This window comes from Neophocaena asiaeorientalis, unplaced genomic scaffold (assembly GCF_003031525.2).
Source record: "Neophocaena asiaeorientalis asiaeorientalis breed wild unplaced genomic scaffold, Neophocaena_asiaeorientalis_V1.1 scaffold123, whole genome shotgun sequence".
In the NCBI taxonomy this organism is placed as follows: Eukaryota; Metazoa; Chordata; class Mammalia; order Artiodactyla; family Phocoenidae; genus Neophocaena; species Neophocaena asiaeorientalis.
In genome coordinates this window covers 14,144,356-14,160,159 of record NW_020173666.1, presented here as the reverse complement: position 1 = coordinate 14,160,159, position 15,804 = coordinate 14,144,356, and the positions used below count along the sequence as shown (strand labels likewise).

At 46.9% G+C, this 15,804-nt stretch overlaps 1 protein-coding gene across 5 annotated transcripts in view; it reads left to right on the top strand.

The window, feature by feature from the left end:
• Positions 1–15,804, top strand: part of AGPAT4 (1-acylglycerol-3-phosphate O-acyltransferase 4) — a 118,635-nt gene that overhangs the window by 29,283 nt on the left and 73,548 nt on the right. For all 5 annotated transcript variants that reach the window (XM_024747946.1, XM_024747949.1, XM_024747948.1 and 2 more), the window contains exon 2: positions 6,548–6,811. In XM_024747946.1, the coding sequence (XP_024603714.1) occupies positions 6,634–6,811 (178 nt within the window). In that variant the 5' untranslated portion in view covers positions 6,548–6,633. The remainder of the gene's footprint in view (positions 1–6,547; positions 6,812–15,804) is intronic.

The window sequence follows — 15,804 nt, the reverse complement described above, 5'->3', positions numbered from 1 at the left end:
TTTTATTATCCTAAAATTAGATTTTGGAGAGAGACTGAGGGTTATTTATTATTGGATGTAATGAAGTAGTTGAGTATGATTTATGACTTCTTTGGAGTTTTTGTTTTAATGGACTTCATATATGGTACAGGGGTATTAGACAAAGGACTGTTCCATCAAATTTTAAAATAAGCTAATTTTACAGAGGCTTCTGCCAACCCATTAGACAATGATAATTTTTTAATTGAGGAATATTTTAGTAAGAGACAGTTAAATTCAGTCTAGGACACTTTCTCTCGTGTTTTGTTTTGGGCCTTGGGCCAGTGTAACTCCCGGGAATCCAAAACTAAATTTATCCATGTTTCTCAGGAGGAAGTGCTAAGTGGCTGCCTCGGGCTGCCACAAGTTCGTTGCTGCCCTCTTGGAGATTTTGCTAAATTTATTTAACCTAAAGTAGATTTCGAGATCTGGAAGATGGACCACTGGAACAGCCCGCCACTCATTTCACCTGGGACCGCATCCACATCCCTTTCCCGCAAGGCACCTTTGTGCCTGGGCATTCTCTGCCTTACAGGCCAAAAATATTCGTCCAGAAACAAAGTCCACCAGCCAGCCCTACTTGAGATGTGCGCGCACACACAGAAAGATAACTACCGGTAGTGTTTTTCTGAGTTGTGGTTATTCTCTCTCTATAATTCGGTGACCTTCATCTCCCAATATCATAATGAAAATGTTTCCATCTTACTACAAACCTATTATAGTGATACTTTCTTCATTCGATTGTGTGAGTTTCCCATAATTCACTTGATTGTTTCCTCATGTCAGAAAGGTAAATGGTTTTCTAACTTTGGGTGCTTACAAATAATACTGGTTGAATATCCTGGTGCAGAGAGAATTTTCTAAAAGCTGGTTTTATCCTTGAGAGAGATGGTCAGAGGTTGGCCTACGGAATCAAGTGGTGTGAAGATGTTGAGGTCTTTCTGTGTATGCCACGTTGCTTTCTAAAAAGATTGTGTGGTGTTTCTCATTGTGAGAATGAGTCCGTCTTACCCCAGCTCTTTTAAAATGGCGTATTATCAGTTTTAGTTTGCAATATAAAAAGTAGCATCGTTTCAATTAGCATTTGTTAGATCTCTCTTCTGTTTTGTGAACCCTGTTCTGGTGTTTGGGATTAAAAGAGCCTAAATAATGGGTTGTATAGATTTCAGTGATGGTATTAAATTGATCTCGGGCATTATCTTAGCAATTCCACTTGGAGTGATTTCTTTGGAAGGAAGCTTTGGCTTCCTCTAAAACTCTGACCTGGTTTAATTCTGTCATGTAAATGTACAAAAGACAAAAAAACAAAACAAAACAAAACCCCACCAAAATCTTTAAAAACAACCTAGTGGAAGAGTTCATCCCGTTTCAGGTTTAGTCTCTTCCTGAGTGTGTCTGAAGCTCGTGCTTATTTAATAGTTGCAGAATATTGACTAGGGCAGAAGACCGAAGTCGTAACTCAGGTCCTCCCGTTGGTTCTCTAATTTGATGCTTTACGTTGAAGCCGCGTCTTTAGGGAAGGATGCACCTTGAATTCTCCCATGGGGAGATTCTGGGCTGCTTTTATATGTTTATGTTTCCGCTGATGCCATCTGCGTTCCCACCCCTCACCCTGCAGGAGTCCCAGGTAGCAAAGCTCCACCGGTGTGTGCACGCCAGCTTCTCTGCATCTGCCCAGTTTCAGGGTAGAAATCTGCGTGGGAAACACAAGGGTAATGAAAGCATCCTGCCGGCTGGCACCTTCCCTTATTCCGAAGTCCCTTTGTCATCTCCATGCTTTGCCAAGGTCATTACCTGGTTAAAAGGGTACCATCCATGTGAGTTTTGGTGAACGCATCACTTCCCATCTCAGAGTCACTAGCAGTAAAGGACAGATTAGAATGAAAACAAATGGGGGAGGCAATGTTTTAACACACTTCAAGGTAAATTAAAGAAAACATCAGGCCCTATCAGTAGATAGGGAGTGAGAAGGAAAACTGATTTATATCTCACTGGCTTTCCCAGGGATGCCAAAGTAATACATCTTAGCTGCTCCTTCTTTCTTTTCTTGAAATGAGAGAAAAATTCTCCCATTATTGTGAGCTCCCTGTGTTCCAGGCCTCGTGTTAAGTGTTTCAGACGCTTTATTATACGTGAGCCTTGCAGCAACCTTGTGTTGGCGGTCTCGTTCTGGTTTCGCAGAGGAGGAAGCTGGGGGCTGTGGAAGTTCAGTAAGGGATGGAGCTAGGCAGCGGCCGAGCCTGGATTTCTAGCCAGGACTGCCAGATTCGAACGTTCCTGCAACGTCCCTCACCCTCTAGCATCTGGCCTGCGTCACCCCCACCGTCAGCTATGCTTGGATTCAAGGTGGTCTCAGGTTGCCTTCACGTTCCAGAATTTCTCTGATCTGTTGCTGATGGGCTGGATTTCCACCTTTCCGCTCACCTGACAGGGTGAGCCCACCCCGTGGTTCTTCCTCATCAAGTTTGCAAGCAGCCTTCAGGGACCACCTTCATCATCCCGTGTGCTCCATCCTCTGACCACATCTAACCAATGGCAGGGATGCTGGGAGATGCGTCCATCCAGCTCTGTGCCCAGGAAGGGGGAGAATCTCATTCTCGTTATAGAAAAGAACAATAAAACACGGGCAAGAAAAGAGAAACCACCTGTAATCCTTCCACCAAAAATTAGAGGAAAAGGCAAGAATTTTAAAATGCTTTCTCTCTACCTGTTTTTGTCACTGGTCAGATCTTTACACCATCTTTCCTCAGTATGGTACCGAATTGGCAAATCACCACATTAGAGAGAAAGCTTGCCTTTAGTCAAGAAGGGGAGGATGGTCCCCCCAAACTTCTATCTGGAATAAACTTAAGACATGCAACACATATTCACCCACTAGACACCCCCCCCAAAAAAGTTTAGCCTTGTCTCTCTTTTAATAATCAGTTAAATTGTTTCATAAACTCGCAGCACTTCTTACCTTATTGTTCATCATGCATTTCCTTTGCTATTCTTGTCGTTTTTGCTCTTGAATATCAATTTGAGAATCAACTAAAGTTTTGCAAAAAACAGTAGCCTACTTGGAATTTTGATCGCAATCTATTAGCCCTTTTTGTAGATAAAGAATCCGAGATTCAGAAAAGTTAATTTACCTGAGGATACGCAACCAGTAAGGGGTATAACAGAGCTTCAAACCCAGACAGTTGAACTCCAAACCCACACCAGTCTAGGAAGGGGGTCTGGGGCAGAACAAAGCCAGCCAAGGCTCGCCTGTCTGTGACCCCCCTCGTGACTCCTAAAGTTCACCAACGTTGTGTTCGACCCCTGGTTCATGCAGTACTAGCAAGGGTTTTACTAAAGGGCATGCTGGTCCCTGGACTTAAACAAGGAAAAAAAGAAAAGCTTACTTTTTCTTCGTCATGCCCTACTTCTGACAGGAAACCGAGGAAGGCGGCATTCAATCCCCTGCGTTTCCAGTACCAGCTGACTTCCATTTCTTAGTGTTAAGTCAGCAAAGCAAAGGATTTGTCAAATACTTTCCCAACGCTAGGTCCCAGAAACCTAGTGAAGAATCACACTTCTTCTGGCCTAGAGTGTCTGGAAGCTTTTAGAGGCTAATGCAAGGACAAATGAATACAGCACGTGAATATTCCACCTCAGACTATAGCTGCTGCTGACGTGTGTCACTTCTATTCATGTAGCTCCTAAAAGCCAAGTGCATTGAGGTGAGCTACCAGCTTAATGTCTGTGCCTTCGAGAGAGACTGGGTGTGTTGAAACTAAGTAAAGAGCTTGACAACTTGGAGGTGTCCCAGGGCAGTGCTTTCTGAAAAACATTGAAGAAGGGCTGCTTCAGCCCCTGCAGCGTCCTGGCTTTGTGCCAGAGAGCAGGGCTTCTGGGGAGACAGATGGTCTCAGGTGAGCTAAGCTGACTTCAGAGAAATCAGGCCAAAGGTACTTTCTATTTCCCTCGTCTCAGAAACACATAGGAATCACAGGTGCCTTCCAGTTAGTCTAAGCGAGGGTCATGTTTTACAGGAATGCACCTTGTGACTGTCCTTATGCCCAAGACTGTCCTCAAAACCAGCCTAGGAGTCCCAGAAGCGAGTCCCGTGTCCCCAACTCTGCGCCTAGTTTGGGACTATGAACCTCACTGAACGCTGCACTGGTTTTGCCCTGGGCTCCTTTCTGGGCTGCTCTGTGGAGGGGAGTTCTGAGCCCAGGAGAAGCCCCACCTCACACCCCAGGGGTCAAGTCGCCCAGAGAGCTGGAGGAGAAAGAGCTCGGACGTCAGAACTGAATCCTTTTAAGCACTTTTAAAATAATTAATTAATTATGGCTGCGTTGGGTCTGTTGCTGCGCGTGGGCTTTTCTCTAGTTGCGGCGAGCGGGGGCTGCTCTTTGTTGTGGTGCGTGGGCTTCTTGCTACCGTGGCTTCTCTTGTTGCGGAGCATGGACTGTAGGCGAGTGGCCCCCAGTGGTTGTGGTGTGCAGGCTTCAGTAGTTGTGGCGCACGGGCTTAGTTGCTCCGCGGCATGTGGGATCTTCCCGGACCAGGGCTCGAACCCATGTCCTCTGCATTGGCAGGCGGATTCTTAACCACAGTGCCACCAGGGAAGCCCCGTCAGACTGAATCTTAAGGTCAGTTACTGATGGTGGCAACCTCAGGCAAATGGCCCAACCTATGGGGCATCGCAGTTTCTTACTCCGAAAAATGGGATAATAATAATACTCATGGATTCATCTGAGGCTTAAAATGAGATCATATATGTGCTACTGTCATACAGATTTTTTGCGGGACAGTATTATCCATAAAGATTGTAATGACGTCTAGGGTCTCTTCACTATTGCTGTTAGAAAGTTCGTCCTGCCGTTGGAGCTGTTCCTGAGGTCGTCTGCGATGACGTTCTGCTTCTGGGAGAAGCTAGCCTGCTACGTATCACGCTCCAGCAGAGTATTTGAACCTCCTGCCTCCAGGCTGTTCCTCAAAGGCTTAATTTGCCAAACTGGACAGTTATTTCATTATTCCATTCTGGGGTTGGAGACTGATGACAGGGCCGTGAGTCTGGCCGCTGTGCATGTTTTGAGTTTCTGTTCAATCTTAGAACTCTTAAGGGTGCATGTGTGCGCGCACGTGTGTGTGTGTGTGTGTGTCTGTGTGTGTGTGTCAGGAGTGTGGTGGCGTGTTCCTCTTGCCTTCATAGTTGGTTATTTGTGTTTACTGATATCTCAAAGTTCATCCCTTGTTTCCCTTCATTAAATCATTCCACAAATATATATGTATTTTTTAAAAATTTTTATTCATTCATTTATTTAGTTTTTGGCTGCACTGGCGGGTTTTCTCTAGTTGCGGCGAGCGGGGGCTACTCTTCGTTGCGGTGCACGGGCTTCTCATTGCGGTGGCTTCTCTTACTGTGGAGCACGGGCTCTAGGTGCGCGGGCTTCAGTAGTTATGGGGCACAGGCTCAGTAGTTGTGGTTTGTGGGCTCTAGAGCGCAGGCTCAGTAGTTGTGGCGCACGGGCTTCGTTGCTCCGCCGCATGTGGGATCTTCCCAGACCAGGGCTCGAACCCGTGTCCCCTGCATTGGCAGGCGGATTCTTAACCATTGCGCCACCAGGGAAGTCCCATATATGTATTTCTAATTAAGTTCCAACTCTGTGCCAGTGATTGCTTCAAGGCTGGGGGAGACAGGGATGATCTTCAGAATAGTCGTGTGCCCTGGAGGAGTGACGGTCCAGTGGAGGAAGGCGAACAGGCGAAGCAGTAACACAGTAACGGCAGAGGGTGCCGCCTGGGCGACCCCCTCCGAACACCACCCCAGGGGTGGCCCCCAGCCTCCCCCGGGCAGGCATGCATTCGGGGAGGTCTTGCCAGAAGAAGTGCCATTTGGACTGAGATCTGGAGATGACGAGTGGAGGGAGGTGTGGAGGGGTCGCTGGGGGCAGTAGGCTGGCAGGAGGGAAGGTCCAGAGATGCGGACTCTGGCCACCAGCCTCTCCTTAGCGGTGAGGCCTGTGGAACCCTGACCAAGTTGCTTAACCTCTGTGGGCCTCATTCCCTCCTCTGTAATAACAGTGCCCGCCTCGCAGGCATTAGTGCAGTTAAAGGAACTATTCTTTTTAAAGGACTGAAACTGCCTGACCTTAAGGAAGCGCTATTATAAATGCTTGCTGGAATTCCCTGGCGGTCCAGTGGTTAGGACTTCGCGCTGAGGGCCTGGCTTCAGTCCCTGGTCGGGGAGTTAAGATCCCACAAGCTGCATGGCTTGGCCAAAAAAAAAAAGTTTTTGAAATAAAAATAAATCAACGAATGTACAACGTGTTTTAAATTTTTGGTCACTTGGCTTGCGGGGAACCTTAGTTCCCTGACCAGGGATCAAACCCGTGGCCCTTGCAGTGAAAGCTCGGAATCCTAACCACGGGACCACCAGGGAATTCCTTGTAGAATGTGTTTAATCTCGAGAGTATAGTTTTCTTCTAAGAGTTTTTTTCCCCTGCCTATAAGAGCAGATAATATTTTCTCTCACGTTTGACGTCGGTGTGTGTTTCAGGTGTTTTCCTGAGTCCCGGCCGTCCTGTCCTCTGGACGTGTTCTACGGTGGGCGTCTGTGGTTCGGCGGAGGAGCGCCCACCCAGCATGGACCTCATCGCGTTGCTGAAGTCTCAGTTCCTGTGCCATCTCATCTTCTGTTACGTGTTTATCGCCTCGGGGCTCATCATCAACACCCTTCAGCTCTTCACTCTGCTCCTCTGGCCAATTAACAAGCAGCTCTTCCGGAAGATCAACTGCCGGCTGTCCTACTGCATCTCCAGCCGTAAGAGACTTTCTCCTGTTTCTCTGTTTGCATCTTCACTGCCAGTGTGTGTGTGTGTGTGTCACAGTTAGGACTTCTTACATGGGTTCACTAAGGCTTTTAGTGTATGCTAAGATTCTTTGGTTTGTTTCTGTTTGTTTTAGGTTTGAAATGTCTATTTTGTCCTCACTCTTAAAGAATTATTTTTGAATGAGTAATGCCAATAGCACGAAATTCAACAGGCACAGAGGGGTATCCTGTGAAAAGCAAATAAGCATTCTGTTGCTTTAGTTTTCCTCCTTGGGAACAACCAGCATTAGTGATTTCTTAGGTATCCTTACAGAAGTAGCATATATATACACACATATATAGAAAGACATGTACACACATACAGAGACATATGTATGCATGGCTCTTATGTTTGTACATGTATGCAGGTAAGTCTGTATATGTATAGATACATAAGACATATACATATTTTAAAAAACTAAATGGTGATGTAATGTATTGTTGTCTTCCTTGCTTCTTTTCTTTAAATTTTTGAGATAATTGATATACATGCAATTGTAAGAAATAATACAGAGAGATCCCATGTACCTTTCAGCCAGCTTTCCCCAGTGGTGACCTCTTGCATGGCTATAGTGTTATACCCCAATAAGAAAACTGACATTGACATAATCCACCAACCTTTTTCAGATTTCTCCGGTTTTATATACATTCATGTGTGTGTGTGTGTGTGTGTGTCTGTGTGTGTGTGTCTGTGTGTGATTATATTAGACTATTTTAAACATGACTAATTCAACTGGCCTGAATTTCAAAAATGAAAATGATACAAGATGAATCTGAGTATTGGGATGTCTAGAGATGAGTTTGGTGTTGATCGCCCAGAAATCTGTACCTAATCTCAACAGCACAGAATGCAGTGTACATCATTACCAATTACACATAGGAGTGTGAATACATTTTGGAAAATGAGCTCTTTCAAATTAAGCAATTTAAAAACCTCAGCTACCTTAGATTACGCCAAGAGTCCAAAATTATAGATATCCTTTTGAAACCCTTAAAGTGAAGCAATCAGATTTAAATTTGAATTAAAATAATACAAGCTGCATACCGTTATCCAAAGGGATTACTACTGATTCAGTGAGTTGTTTCTGAAACTTCAAAGTACGACCTTGTGAGGAACAAATGATAAAAACGTCCTTATTCGTCATTTCTGTCACCAGCTCAGAACTGGCAGATGTGTCTGATACTGTTTATGATGTGGTTTGTGTGCTAGACCTACTATGTCTTGGATTGTAGTGTTTTACATAAATGTCTTGAGAATGTTCATGAGATCATAAAGTCACAGTTACAAAAAATGTATCTTTAATCCATGTACCTATGGCCTATTGGGTGCAGCCACTCGTTCAACGCAATCGTGGGTAATGCAGATTTCTTTGTCATAATTTTACCATAACGTTGTTTCTAGTATTTAGACATCTCCCATGGTATAGAAAAGGAAACAATCTTTCAGCGCAGGGCAGAAGCAGTAGGAGATGGCCAGAACCTGGATTGTAGCTGTTTGAGGAGAAAAGAGTTTGTATAATCAAGAGAAGGAGATAATAGCCTGAGATTTACTTTATAATTTTAAGTGTCTTTCTACACTTAAGTGTCTATTTAAAGAAAACTTAAATTTAACAAAGCAATGCTGATTGCACATTTCATCAAAACCTGCACTTGTATGATTTGTACACACCTATGGAGATTCCCACATCTGTCAGTTTGTAATTTGAAATCATGTGTATTTGCCCTGTCGTAACCCCTATTTAAATCTCAAAGAGGTGGTTAAGCACTGACTTTCTCATTTGGAGTCAAGAAATAAGAGACAGGATTTAGGATCAGAGTTCCTAAGAGGACTCTATTTCGCTTTTGGTAGATGGTGAAGACATACCAAGGTTACAGCAAGGCCGAGTCAGTACTCTTCTAAGGGCACCGTAGCCTATGTGCCTCTGGTGGAAATTAAGATGGGGAACAGATTCAGAAAGCAAGGTGGATTTTTCAACATGATAAATTAATTAAACTATTTAAAATGATTCCAAATGAAACATAACCATGCAAGCCACTGGCATTTCCCCACCCAGGGTGAAATGGAGGGCAGGCCGTCAAGTTTCACAAAAGCTTCAGAAGCACATCCATCCAGGCACATCCTGTCTCGGGACGTCTCACGGTGCCGTGTGCCTACTGCCCCCGATGAAAGCTTCCAGGGGCTTGGGCTGAGCAGATGCAGAAGCGACCTGAAGAGGGAAGGCGGGGGAGGGCTTCTCTCTGGAGGAGAAGGACAAGGCAGTGCATCCTGGGTTTGGCTGTGGCACTCACTGCAGTGAGGAAAGCTCCCCCATGCCTTCCCCGGCTTCTCCATTTCTGGTATCCCAGCGTGTGTTAGATACAAAGCTGTTCTCCTCTCTCTCTCGGAACTTGTCCTCTGTAGTTAATAGATTTCCTTATACCCTGAGTGTTTCACAGCAACAACCAAAGACACGTAAGAGACAATGATCCACTGAGCTGTTGACCATCAGAGGCTGCAGCGCGTGGGCTATCATTAATATTAAATATTTTAATATTTAACAGCTTGGAATAAGAGATGGTCAGACCCCTTCTGTTTGCTTTCACTCTCTTCCCCTTCCCTCTGAGTTAAGATAAAAACTCTTCATGGGGTTTAATGAATCACTGTAAAGCTTAGAAAACCAGTAGCATTCATCATTTGCAGCTGATTTTTAAGAAAAAAATTGTTTCCTAGAGACTTGGATCCCCTCCATCACCTGCCCACTTTTTACTAATAGAGCCGTGACGTCACCCTTTTTAACAAAATATTAAGAGCGGGGCTTCCCTGGTGGCGCAGTGGTTGAGAGTCCGCCTGCTGATGCAGGGGACACGGGTTCGTGCCCCGGTCCGGGAAGATCCCACATGCCGCGGAGCGGCTGGGCCCGTGAGCCATGGCCACTGAGCCTGCGCGTCCGGAGCCTGTGCTCCGCAGCGGGAGAGGCCACGGCAGTGAGAGGCCCGCGTACCGCAAAAAAAAAAAAAAAAAGTAAAAAAAAATGTTAAGAGCTTGCTGTTGCACCAGCCCTGGTGTGTAAAAGGCCACTCTGATGTAAATGACAAATAGAGACGGTTTCCAGCATGAAACACACAGCAGAGAATCTTAGTCTGGTGGCCAGGACCGCCATCAGGAATAACAATTTGAAAGTTTATTTGATCTAGGTGGCTGACTTTGGCAGGGTTGTTGTATTTCCTTTTCGCCTAGCTTTGTGGGCCCAGGAGGCTAAGACAGGCTGGCTTAGCATGCTGGATGAGGAAGGGGGCATGGAGCGAGCTTTTGCAAGGTGTGGAGAAGGAAGAAGGTTACGAGAAGCCGAGTAGAATTGTATTACCTTCCCTCGCGCAGCATGTGTCCTTTAATCTCTTGGGAAAGGTGGCCAAGACCAGCTGCCTTGTTTTCCTTCCGCTCTGACACTGTGGGTTTTAGAAAGCAGGGAAGAATTCGGAGAATCTATTAATGGCAGAGTTTTTTAAAAGGGGAGGGTGCTGGGGAGGACTACAACTGACCTTACTGTTCCGTGGAGGACCTGGGACACAGAACTGCATGGAGGCACTGCCCATCCACCCACCAGCCCTGGTGCCTTGCTTCCAAATTCCGTGCTGTTGCTAACCAGCTCCGTGCGTTAAGCCTCCCACTTACTCTTTCTGGACCGTGATGCTCATGGGTTCTATGGCCGTCCAATCCACAGGTCCACTAGGTGCCTCTAATGGGCAAGGCCGTGTGGTGGCGAGGAGGGGTCAGAGTCTGGAGTGCTGCGATGCACCATAGGACATGCTGCCCTCCTGTTTACAGGCTGTCTGTCCCCTTGGGCAAGCCACGCAAACCCTCTGAGTTCAGCATAGAGTAGCGGGATGGGTCACCATGACCGGTTGAAAAAGCAGGATGAGATGCCGTGTACAGAAGTGCCTTGTGAACTGTTTAAAGCACATCAGATTTAGGATGAAAACCGGAATTTGTGTCTATGGAGGGAAGGAGCATTGCGGGGGGGTTGGGGGAAGGGATGGGAGGTGGGAGACAGGCAAGGGTGTCTTCTCATTATGGCAGTTAACCCGGTTAGGTAACTTTAAAAAATGAACTACATTTGAATAAAGGAGTGGGAGTGGAATTGACCAAGATTCCAATCTTTTTCTGATAAAGACTTTAGTTCTTTTCGGTTCTGCCCTTGGGAGATACTTACTTCTCTTTTCAGCACCTCTCTCTTCCGTGTCCCCCCGCCCTGACCTGAAGGTTATTGGCTACTTTCTTTGTAGTAGGTAGTGGTTGAGCATGAACGGAGAAGCAAGCTCCATTTCACCGCCTATGATACCGCCCACGGGTCCTCCCTTGAAACAGATGTCAGTTTTCCTGCTGTGACAATAACGGACCCCAGGATGTAGAAGTCCCTTCCGAGTTGTGACCCAAGGGCGCGCTCAGCAGCGTGACTGACAGACGCCCTCCCCGGAGCCCCAGTGGGAACTGGACTTCACTGAAGGTGCTTCCGCGTCCCTCTCGTCCTTGGGGCAGCCCCCTGCTCCCCGCAACTGCGACCACACCATCAATCTGACTCTCCTGGGCTACAGGCTGGTCCCTGGGGCCGTCTGGCCAGCTCTGCTTTAGTACGAGGCCATCTCCCATAGTGTGAATTTGGCTGTTTTTGTGTATTTCTCTCTTTTGTCTCACTCGAAATTGAAGAACGCTTCTCCTACCATAGTCCCTCATGAAGCAGGATGAGAATTGTTTTTTAAAGGTCCTGATATGAGTTCCCGATTCTCGGCGTGTATTGGTTTCCTTTCTTTGAGACTAGCTGGTGCTGGTGTGGCAGGGGAGACCGTAGCTGTTGGGAGGCAGTAGGTCGGGGACCGGGAGTCCTGGATGGGAGACGGAGAGCGGGAGAGGTGAGGGGGGCATCAGGTGTCCTCAGTGCCTGCCCGCCCAGACTTGGTCCCCGGTCAGTCACCCTGAAGAGGGGGACAGCACTGGAGCAGCTGAAGTGGAAGTGGAGATGGAAGGGGGCCCCCTCACCGGGGAGGGTGGAGGGAACTCCTGATGAGCGAACACCGCCAGGAGCCCCCCGGGATCTGTTGCTGGACTTCCTCCGTAAGCTGCTTTCCAGACGGAAGTTGTTGTTGATCCACTTGGCGGGGGATTTCTCAGAGGCACATGGCTCCCTTGGGAGCAGGCCCTGGGGAAGCAATCCTCCCCTTTTACCCAGAGGATCCACATAGCTATAGATCCTGGCCGGGGTTGGGGGGAAAGGGGGAGGGGGTGTCTAAGACAAGGGAGGAGGGATTGGTGTTCCTGAGGTTTCTGTTTCTCGGCAGGACCAGGAGAAGCGGGGATTAGACACATCGCTGTGTGTGTCATGAGGCGAGGGCCACAGCTGCGTGTCCCCCTGTGCCAGGAAAATACAAGGCCAGTCCAGGGTGTCTTTGGTAAGAAAGTGATCCATCAAGGAGGGGGTCGCTGTGGTATTTTCCAGAGTGACCTTGGGAGAAATAATACGAGCTGTTCACTTGGCAGCCGGCTCTTCCATATCTTCCCAGCGTGATTAATGGCACGGCTGCTTTTTCTTATTTTAGTCCAAGCTGACTTTTCACTCTTTTCTGTTATGAGCAGGTTTGACTCCTTCACTTGTCACAATAGTTATCACCCCCAAGATGTCAGAAAAGGTCTTTGGTAGCTTGTCCCCAGGCCCCTGGTCCTGACCCTTCCCATGGCTATCTTTGATCCCGCTGAAGTGTGGACCTCCTGGTACCTTTGCTGGGGAGTCGCGACCCAGGACCTGGGTATTCTCTCTGAAGGTCTGCAGATTCACCCTTATCAGTACCAGGTGGGGATCACCTCCCAGAGGGAGTGCAGGTAACTGGCTGTCAACTGACCAAAGCAGAAACCCCAGGACTTCCCTGGTGGTGCAGTGGTTAAGAATCCCCCTGCCAATGCAGGGGACACGGGTTCGAGCCCTGGTCCGGGAAGATCCCACATGTCGCGGAGCAACTGGGTCCGTGTGCGACAACTACTGAGCCTGCGCTCTAGGGCCCGTGAGCCACAAGTACTGAGCCCGTGTGCCACAACTACTGAAGCCCGCGTGCCTAGAGCCTGTGATCCCCAACAAGAGAAGCCACTGCAGTGAGAAGCCCACGCACCGCAACGAAGAGTAGCCCCCGCTCACCGCAACTAGAGAAAAACCCGTGCGCGGCAATGAAGACCCAACGCAGCCCAAAATAAATAAATAAATTTATATATATATAAATTGGATGGCCCTGATCCATGGTGACTGTGTCTTTGTAAAAGGGGGGAATGTGGACACAGAGGCAGCAGACACAGAAGAAGACGATGTGAAGGCACTGAGACCAGAAACCAGGGGGGAGGCCAGAGTGGATTCTCCTGCAGCCTCAGAGGCAAGCAGCCCTGCCCACACCGTGATCTCGGGTTCTGGCCTCCAGAACCCTGGAGGGTTCCCTTCATAAGCCCCCAGTTTGGGGTACTTTGTTACAGCAGCTCCAGAAAACCAATACAGTCTGCGTTCTAAGTCTTTTTTCTCCCACTGTGCGTGTGAAGTGCAGAGTGAAGGCCATTGTATGGCACCGACACGAGTGATGCTATTTCTCCCTTCTCCCTCCTCCCCACCTCGCTTGGCTTCTGCTCCGCTTCCCCCCATTGTTTTACTGGCAATACAGGGAATGAGAGATTATACAGACTGAAGACCTTGCTTTTTACTTATGGACCAAGCCAGAGAATCCCTATTTCCTGCTGCTTAAAATCAGGGATCTCCCATGAGTGAAGTGGGGCTGGTGACACTGGACGTGGAGGAAGGTGGCCAAGTGTAGAAGCCTCATCTGGAGGCAGCAGTCCCACTGGTCCAGCCAGTGACCAGCACGTGTGTGTCCAGGCTGGCCCGTGGGGCAGATCTTCTGATGAATGGAGACGAAGGCTTGTAGGTTTCTTTAATCCGGGGTTCCGTGTATTTTCAACTGGTATTTATTTTTATCTCTCTGCATACTCTCTCTCTAAGTCCAGAACTGCTTTGGCTAATCACCAAAGCAGTCTGCCTAGGAAAACTCGAATGAAACTGTCCTTCGAACCTGGAAGAAGTTCTCCAAGGTGAATGAATGGGGTAAGGGAATTCCCTGCCCGTAATGCAATGCTCAGGTCTGTCTTAGTAACAACCTCTCCGGCCGTAAGGGGGTCACAAATCTTTTCTTCCTCTCCTTGCTTTGCGTAAAGAAGTAACAGGAATGAAGTCATCTGGCCCAGGCGGTGTGCTCCGTTGGCCTGCGCACACCTGGATCTTTCATTCTGGAGGATCCCGGAAGCCGACTCGCCGGCTCCCTTCAGATCCAGCGTCTTTTCTTCCAGATCAGTGTTACACTCCGGCTCAGTTCTTAGTGGAGCGCTTTTGTTTAGGATTGGGTGTTTACTTTGCTGACCTTCTCCACGTAAAGCTTGTGACAAAATTAGCCTTTTGTGTCAACACCCTTTTGTTTACATAGGGGGAGAAATATTGGCATTGAGAGTTGATGATTACATCAGTGTGTTATTAGCTCAATTCATCAATAAATATCACAGCTGTGTAGTTGATATGCCCGGAGATTGGAAGCATGGTAAATATACAAATGGCCTCATTTTATGCAACTGATTCAGTGAAAGGAGAGCGATAGGTGAGGATGCTGGATTTTTTTTAAGTTTTAAAAACGAGTAATGGGACTATGCTATAGCATGCCTTGTTTATTTTGAGTAACAATCCATTTCTGTATCTTAAATATATGTGTGTGTGTATACATGTAAATATAACGAGTACAGGATATATGTGTGATTCTTCCTAAGAAAAAGTGACCTTGTGTTTTAAATAGAGAGCTTAATCACTCAATCTCAAATAGATGTATTCAGACATATTAAAGAAACAGCAGATTTAGGAATACAAATGTGATACTGAGTTGTGTGAGCAGGTGCTTACCTTGGAGCAAGGTGTCTTCGCCATTGATGTGGTTTATAAATAAATTAATTCTCAGCCAAGGTGCCCATTTGTTTTTGCGGGCATTAAATTGCACTTGTGACTTAGGTTACAGCTTTCAAAGTAGGTTATAAGTTTGACTTTGGTGTCTTGTAACTTCATGAGACAGCTGGGTGTGATCTTCAAAGTGGGCTGGGTATTCCCTCGGAGGAAAACAAGACGAGCCGTTAGGATATAAAAAAAAAAACCTTGGGCTTCCCTGGTGGCGCAGTGGTTGAGAGTCCACCTGCTGATACAGGGGACACGGGTTCGTGCCCCAGTCCGGGAAGATCCCACGTGCCGCGGAGCGGCTGGGCCCGTGAGCCATGGCCGCTGAGCCTGTGCTCCGCAACGGGAGAGGCCACAGCCGTGAGAGGCCCACGTACCACAAAACCTTAGAGCTTCCAATTTATGGTTTTTTACTATATATATAGATAAAATTTAAAAATTGTATATATTTTATAAATTATATAAAACAAAAATTTATTGTGTATAAAATTTGCATATGCTAATTGTGCATATTTTTTAAAAATTTAAACAGTCAAAATCATTTGAAGACCACTGCCTTAGCCTATAGGTTTGGCTGTCAGCATACTGGAGATAGAATTTAAATAGCACAGTTAGAAGCAAGGGGGAAACAGCCTTCATAGAAATAAGCTCCAAAGCAAAGGGAATACTGATAGCCAAAAGAATTTCCATATTTTCCTCTATTTCAGTGTATCTTGGGTCCAGATGGCATTGGAGGCTTTTCAAACATTTTCGAGCATCCCTTCTCTGGTCCTATCCCACTTCTCCAGAAAGGAGGGCAGATATTAGATTAAAAGTCTTCCCCACTTCCACATTTTGTTTTGAAGAAAAAAATCCTAGAAATGCTTTGGTGCTCTATCACAATATTTTAAAATATATCCTATCCCACTCTCCCATCTCAGAATACCTGGCTACCTCCTGTGGAAAGCACTGTGC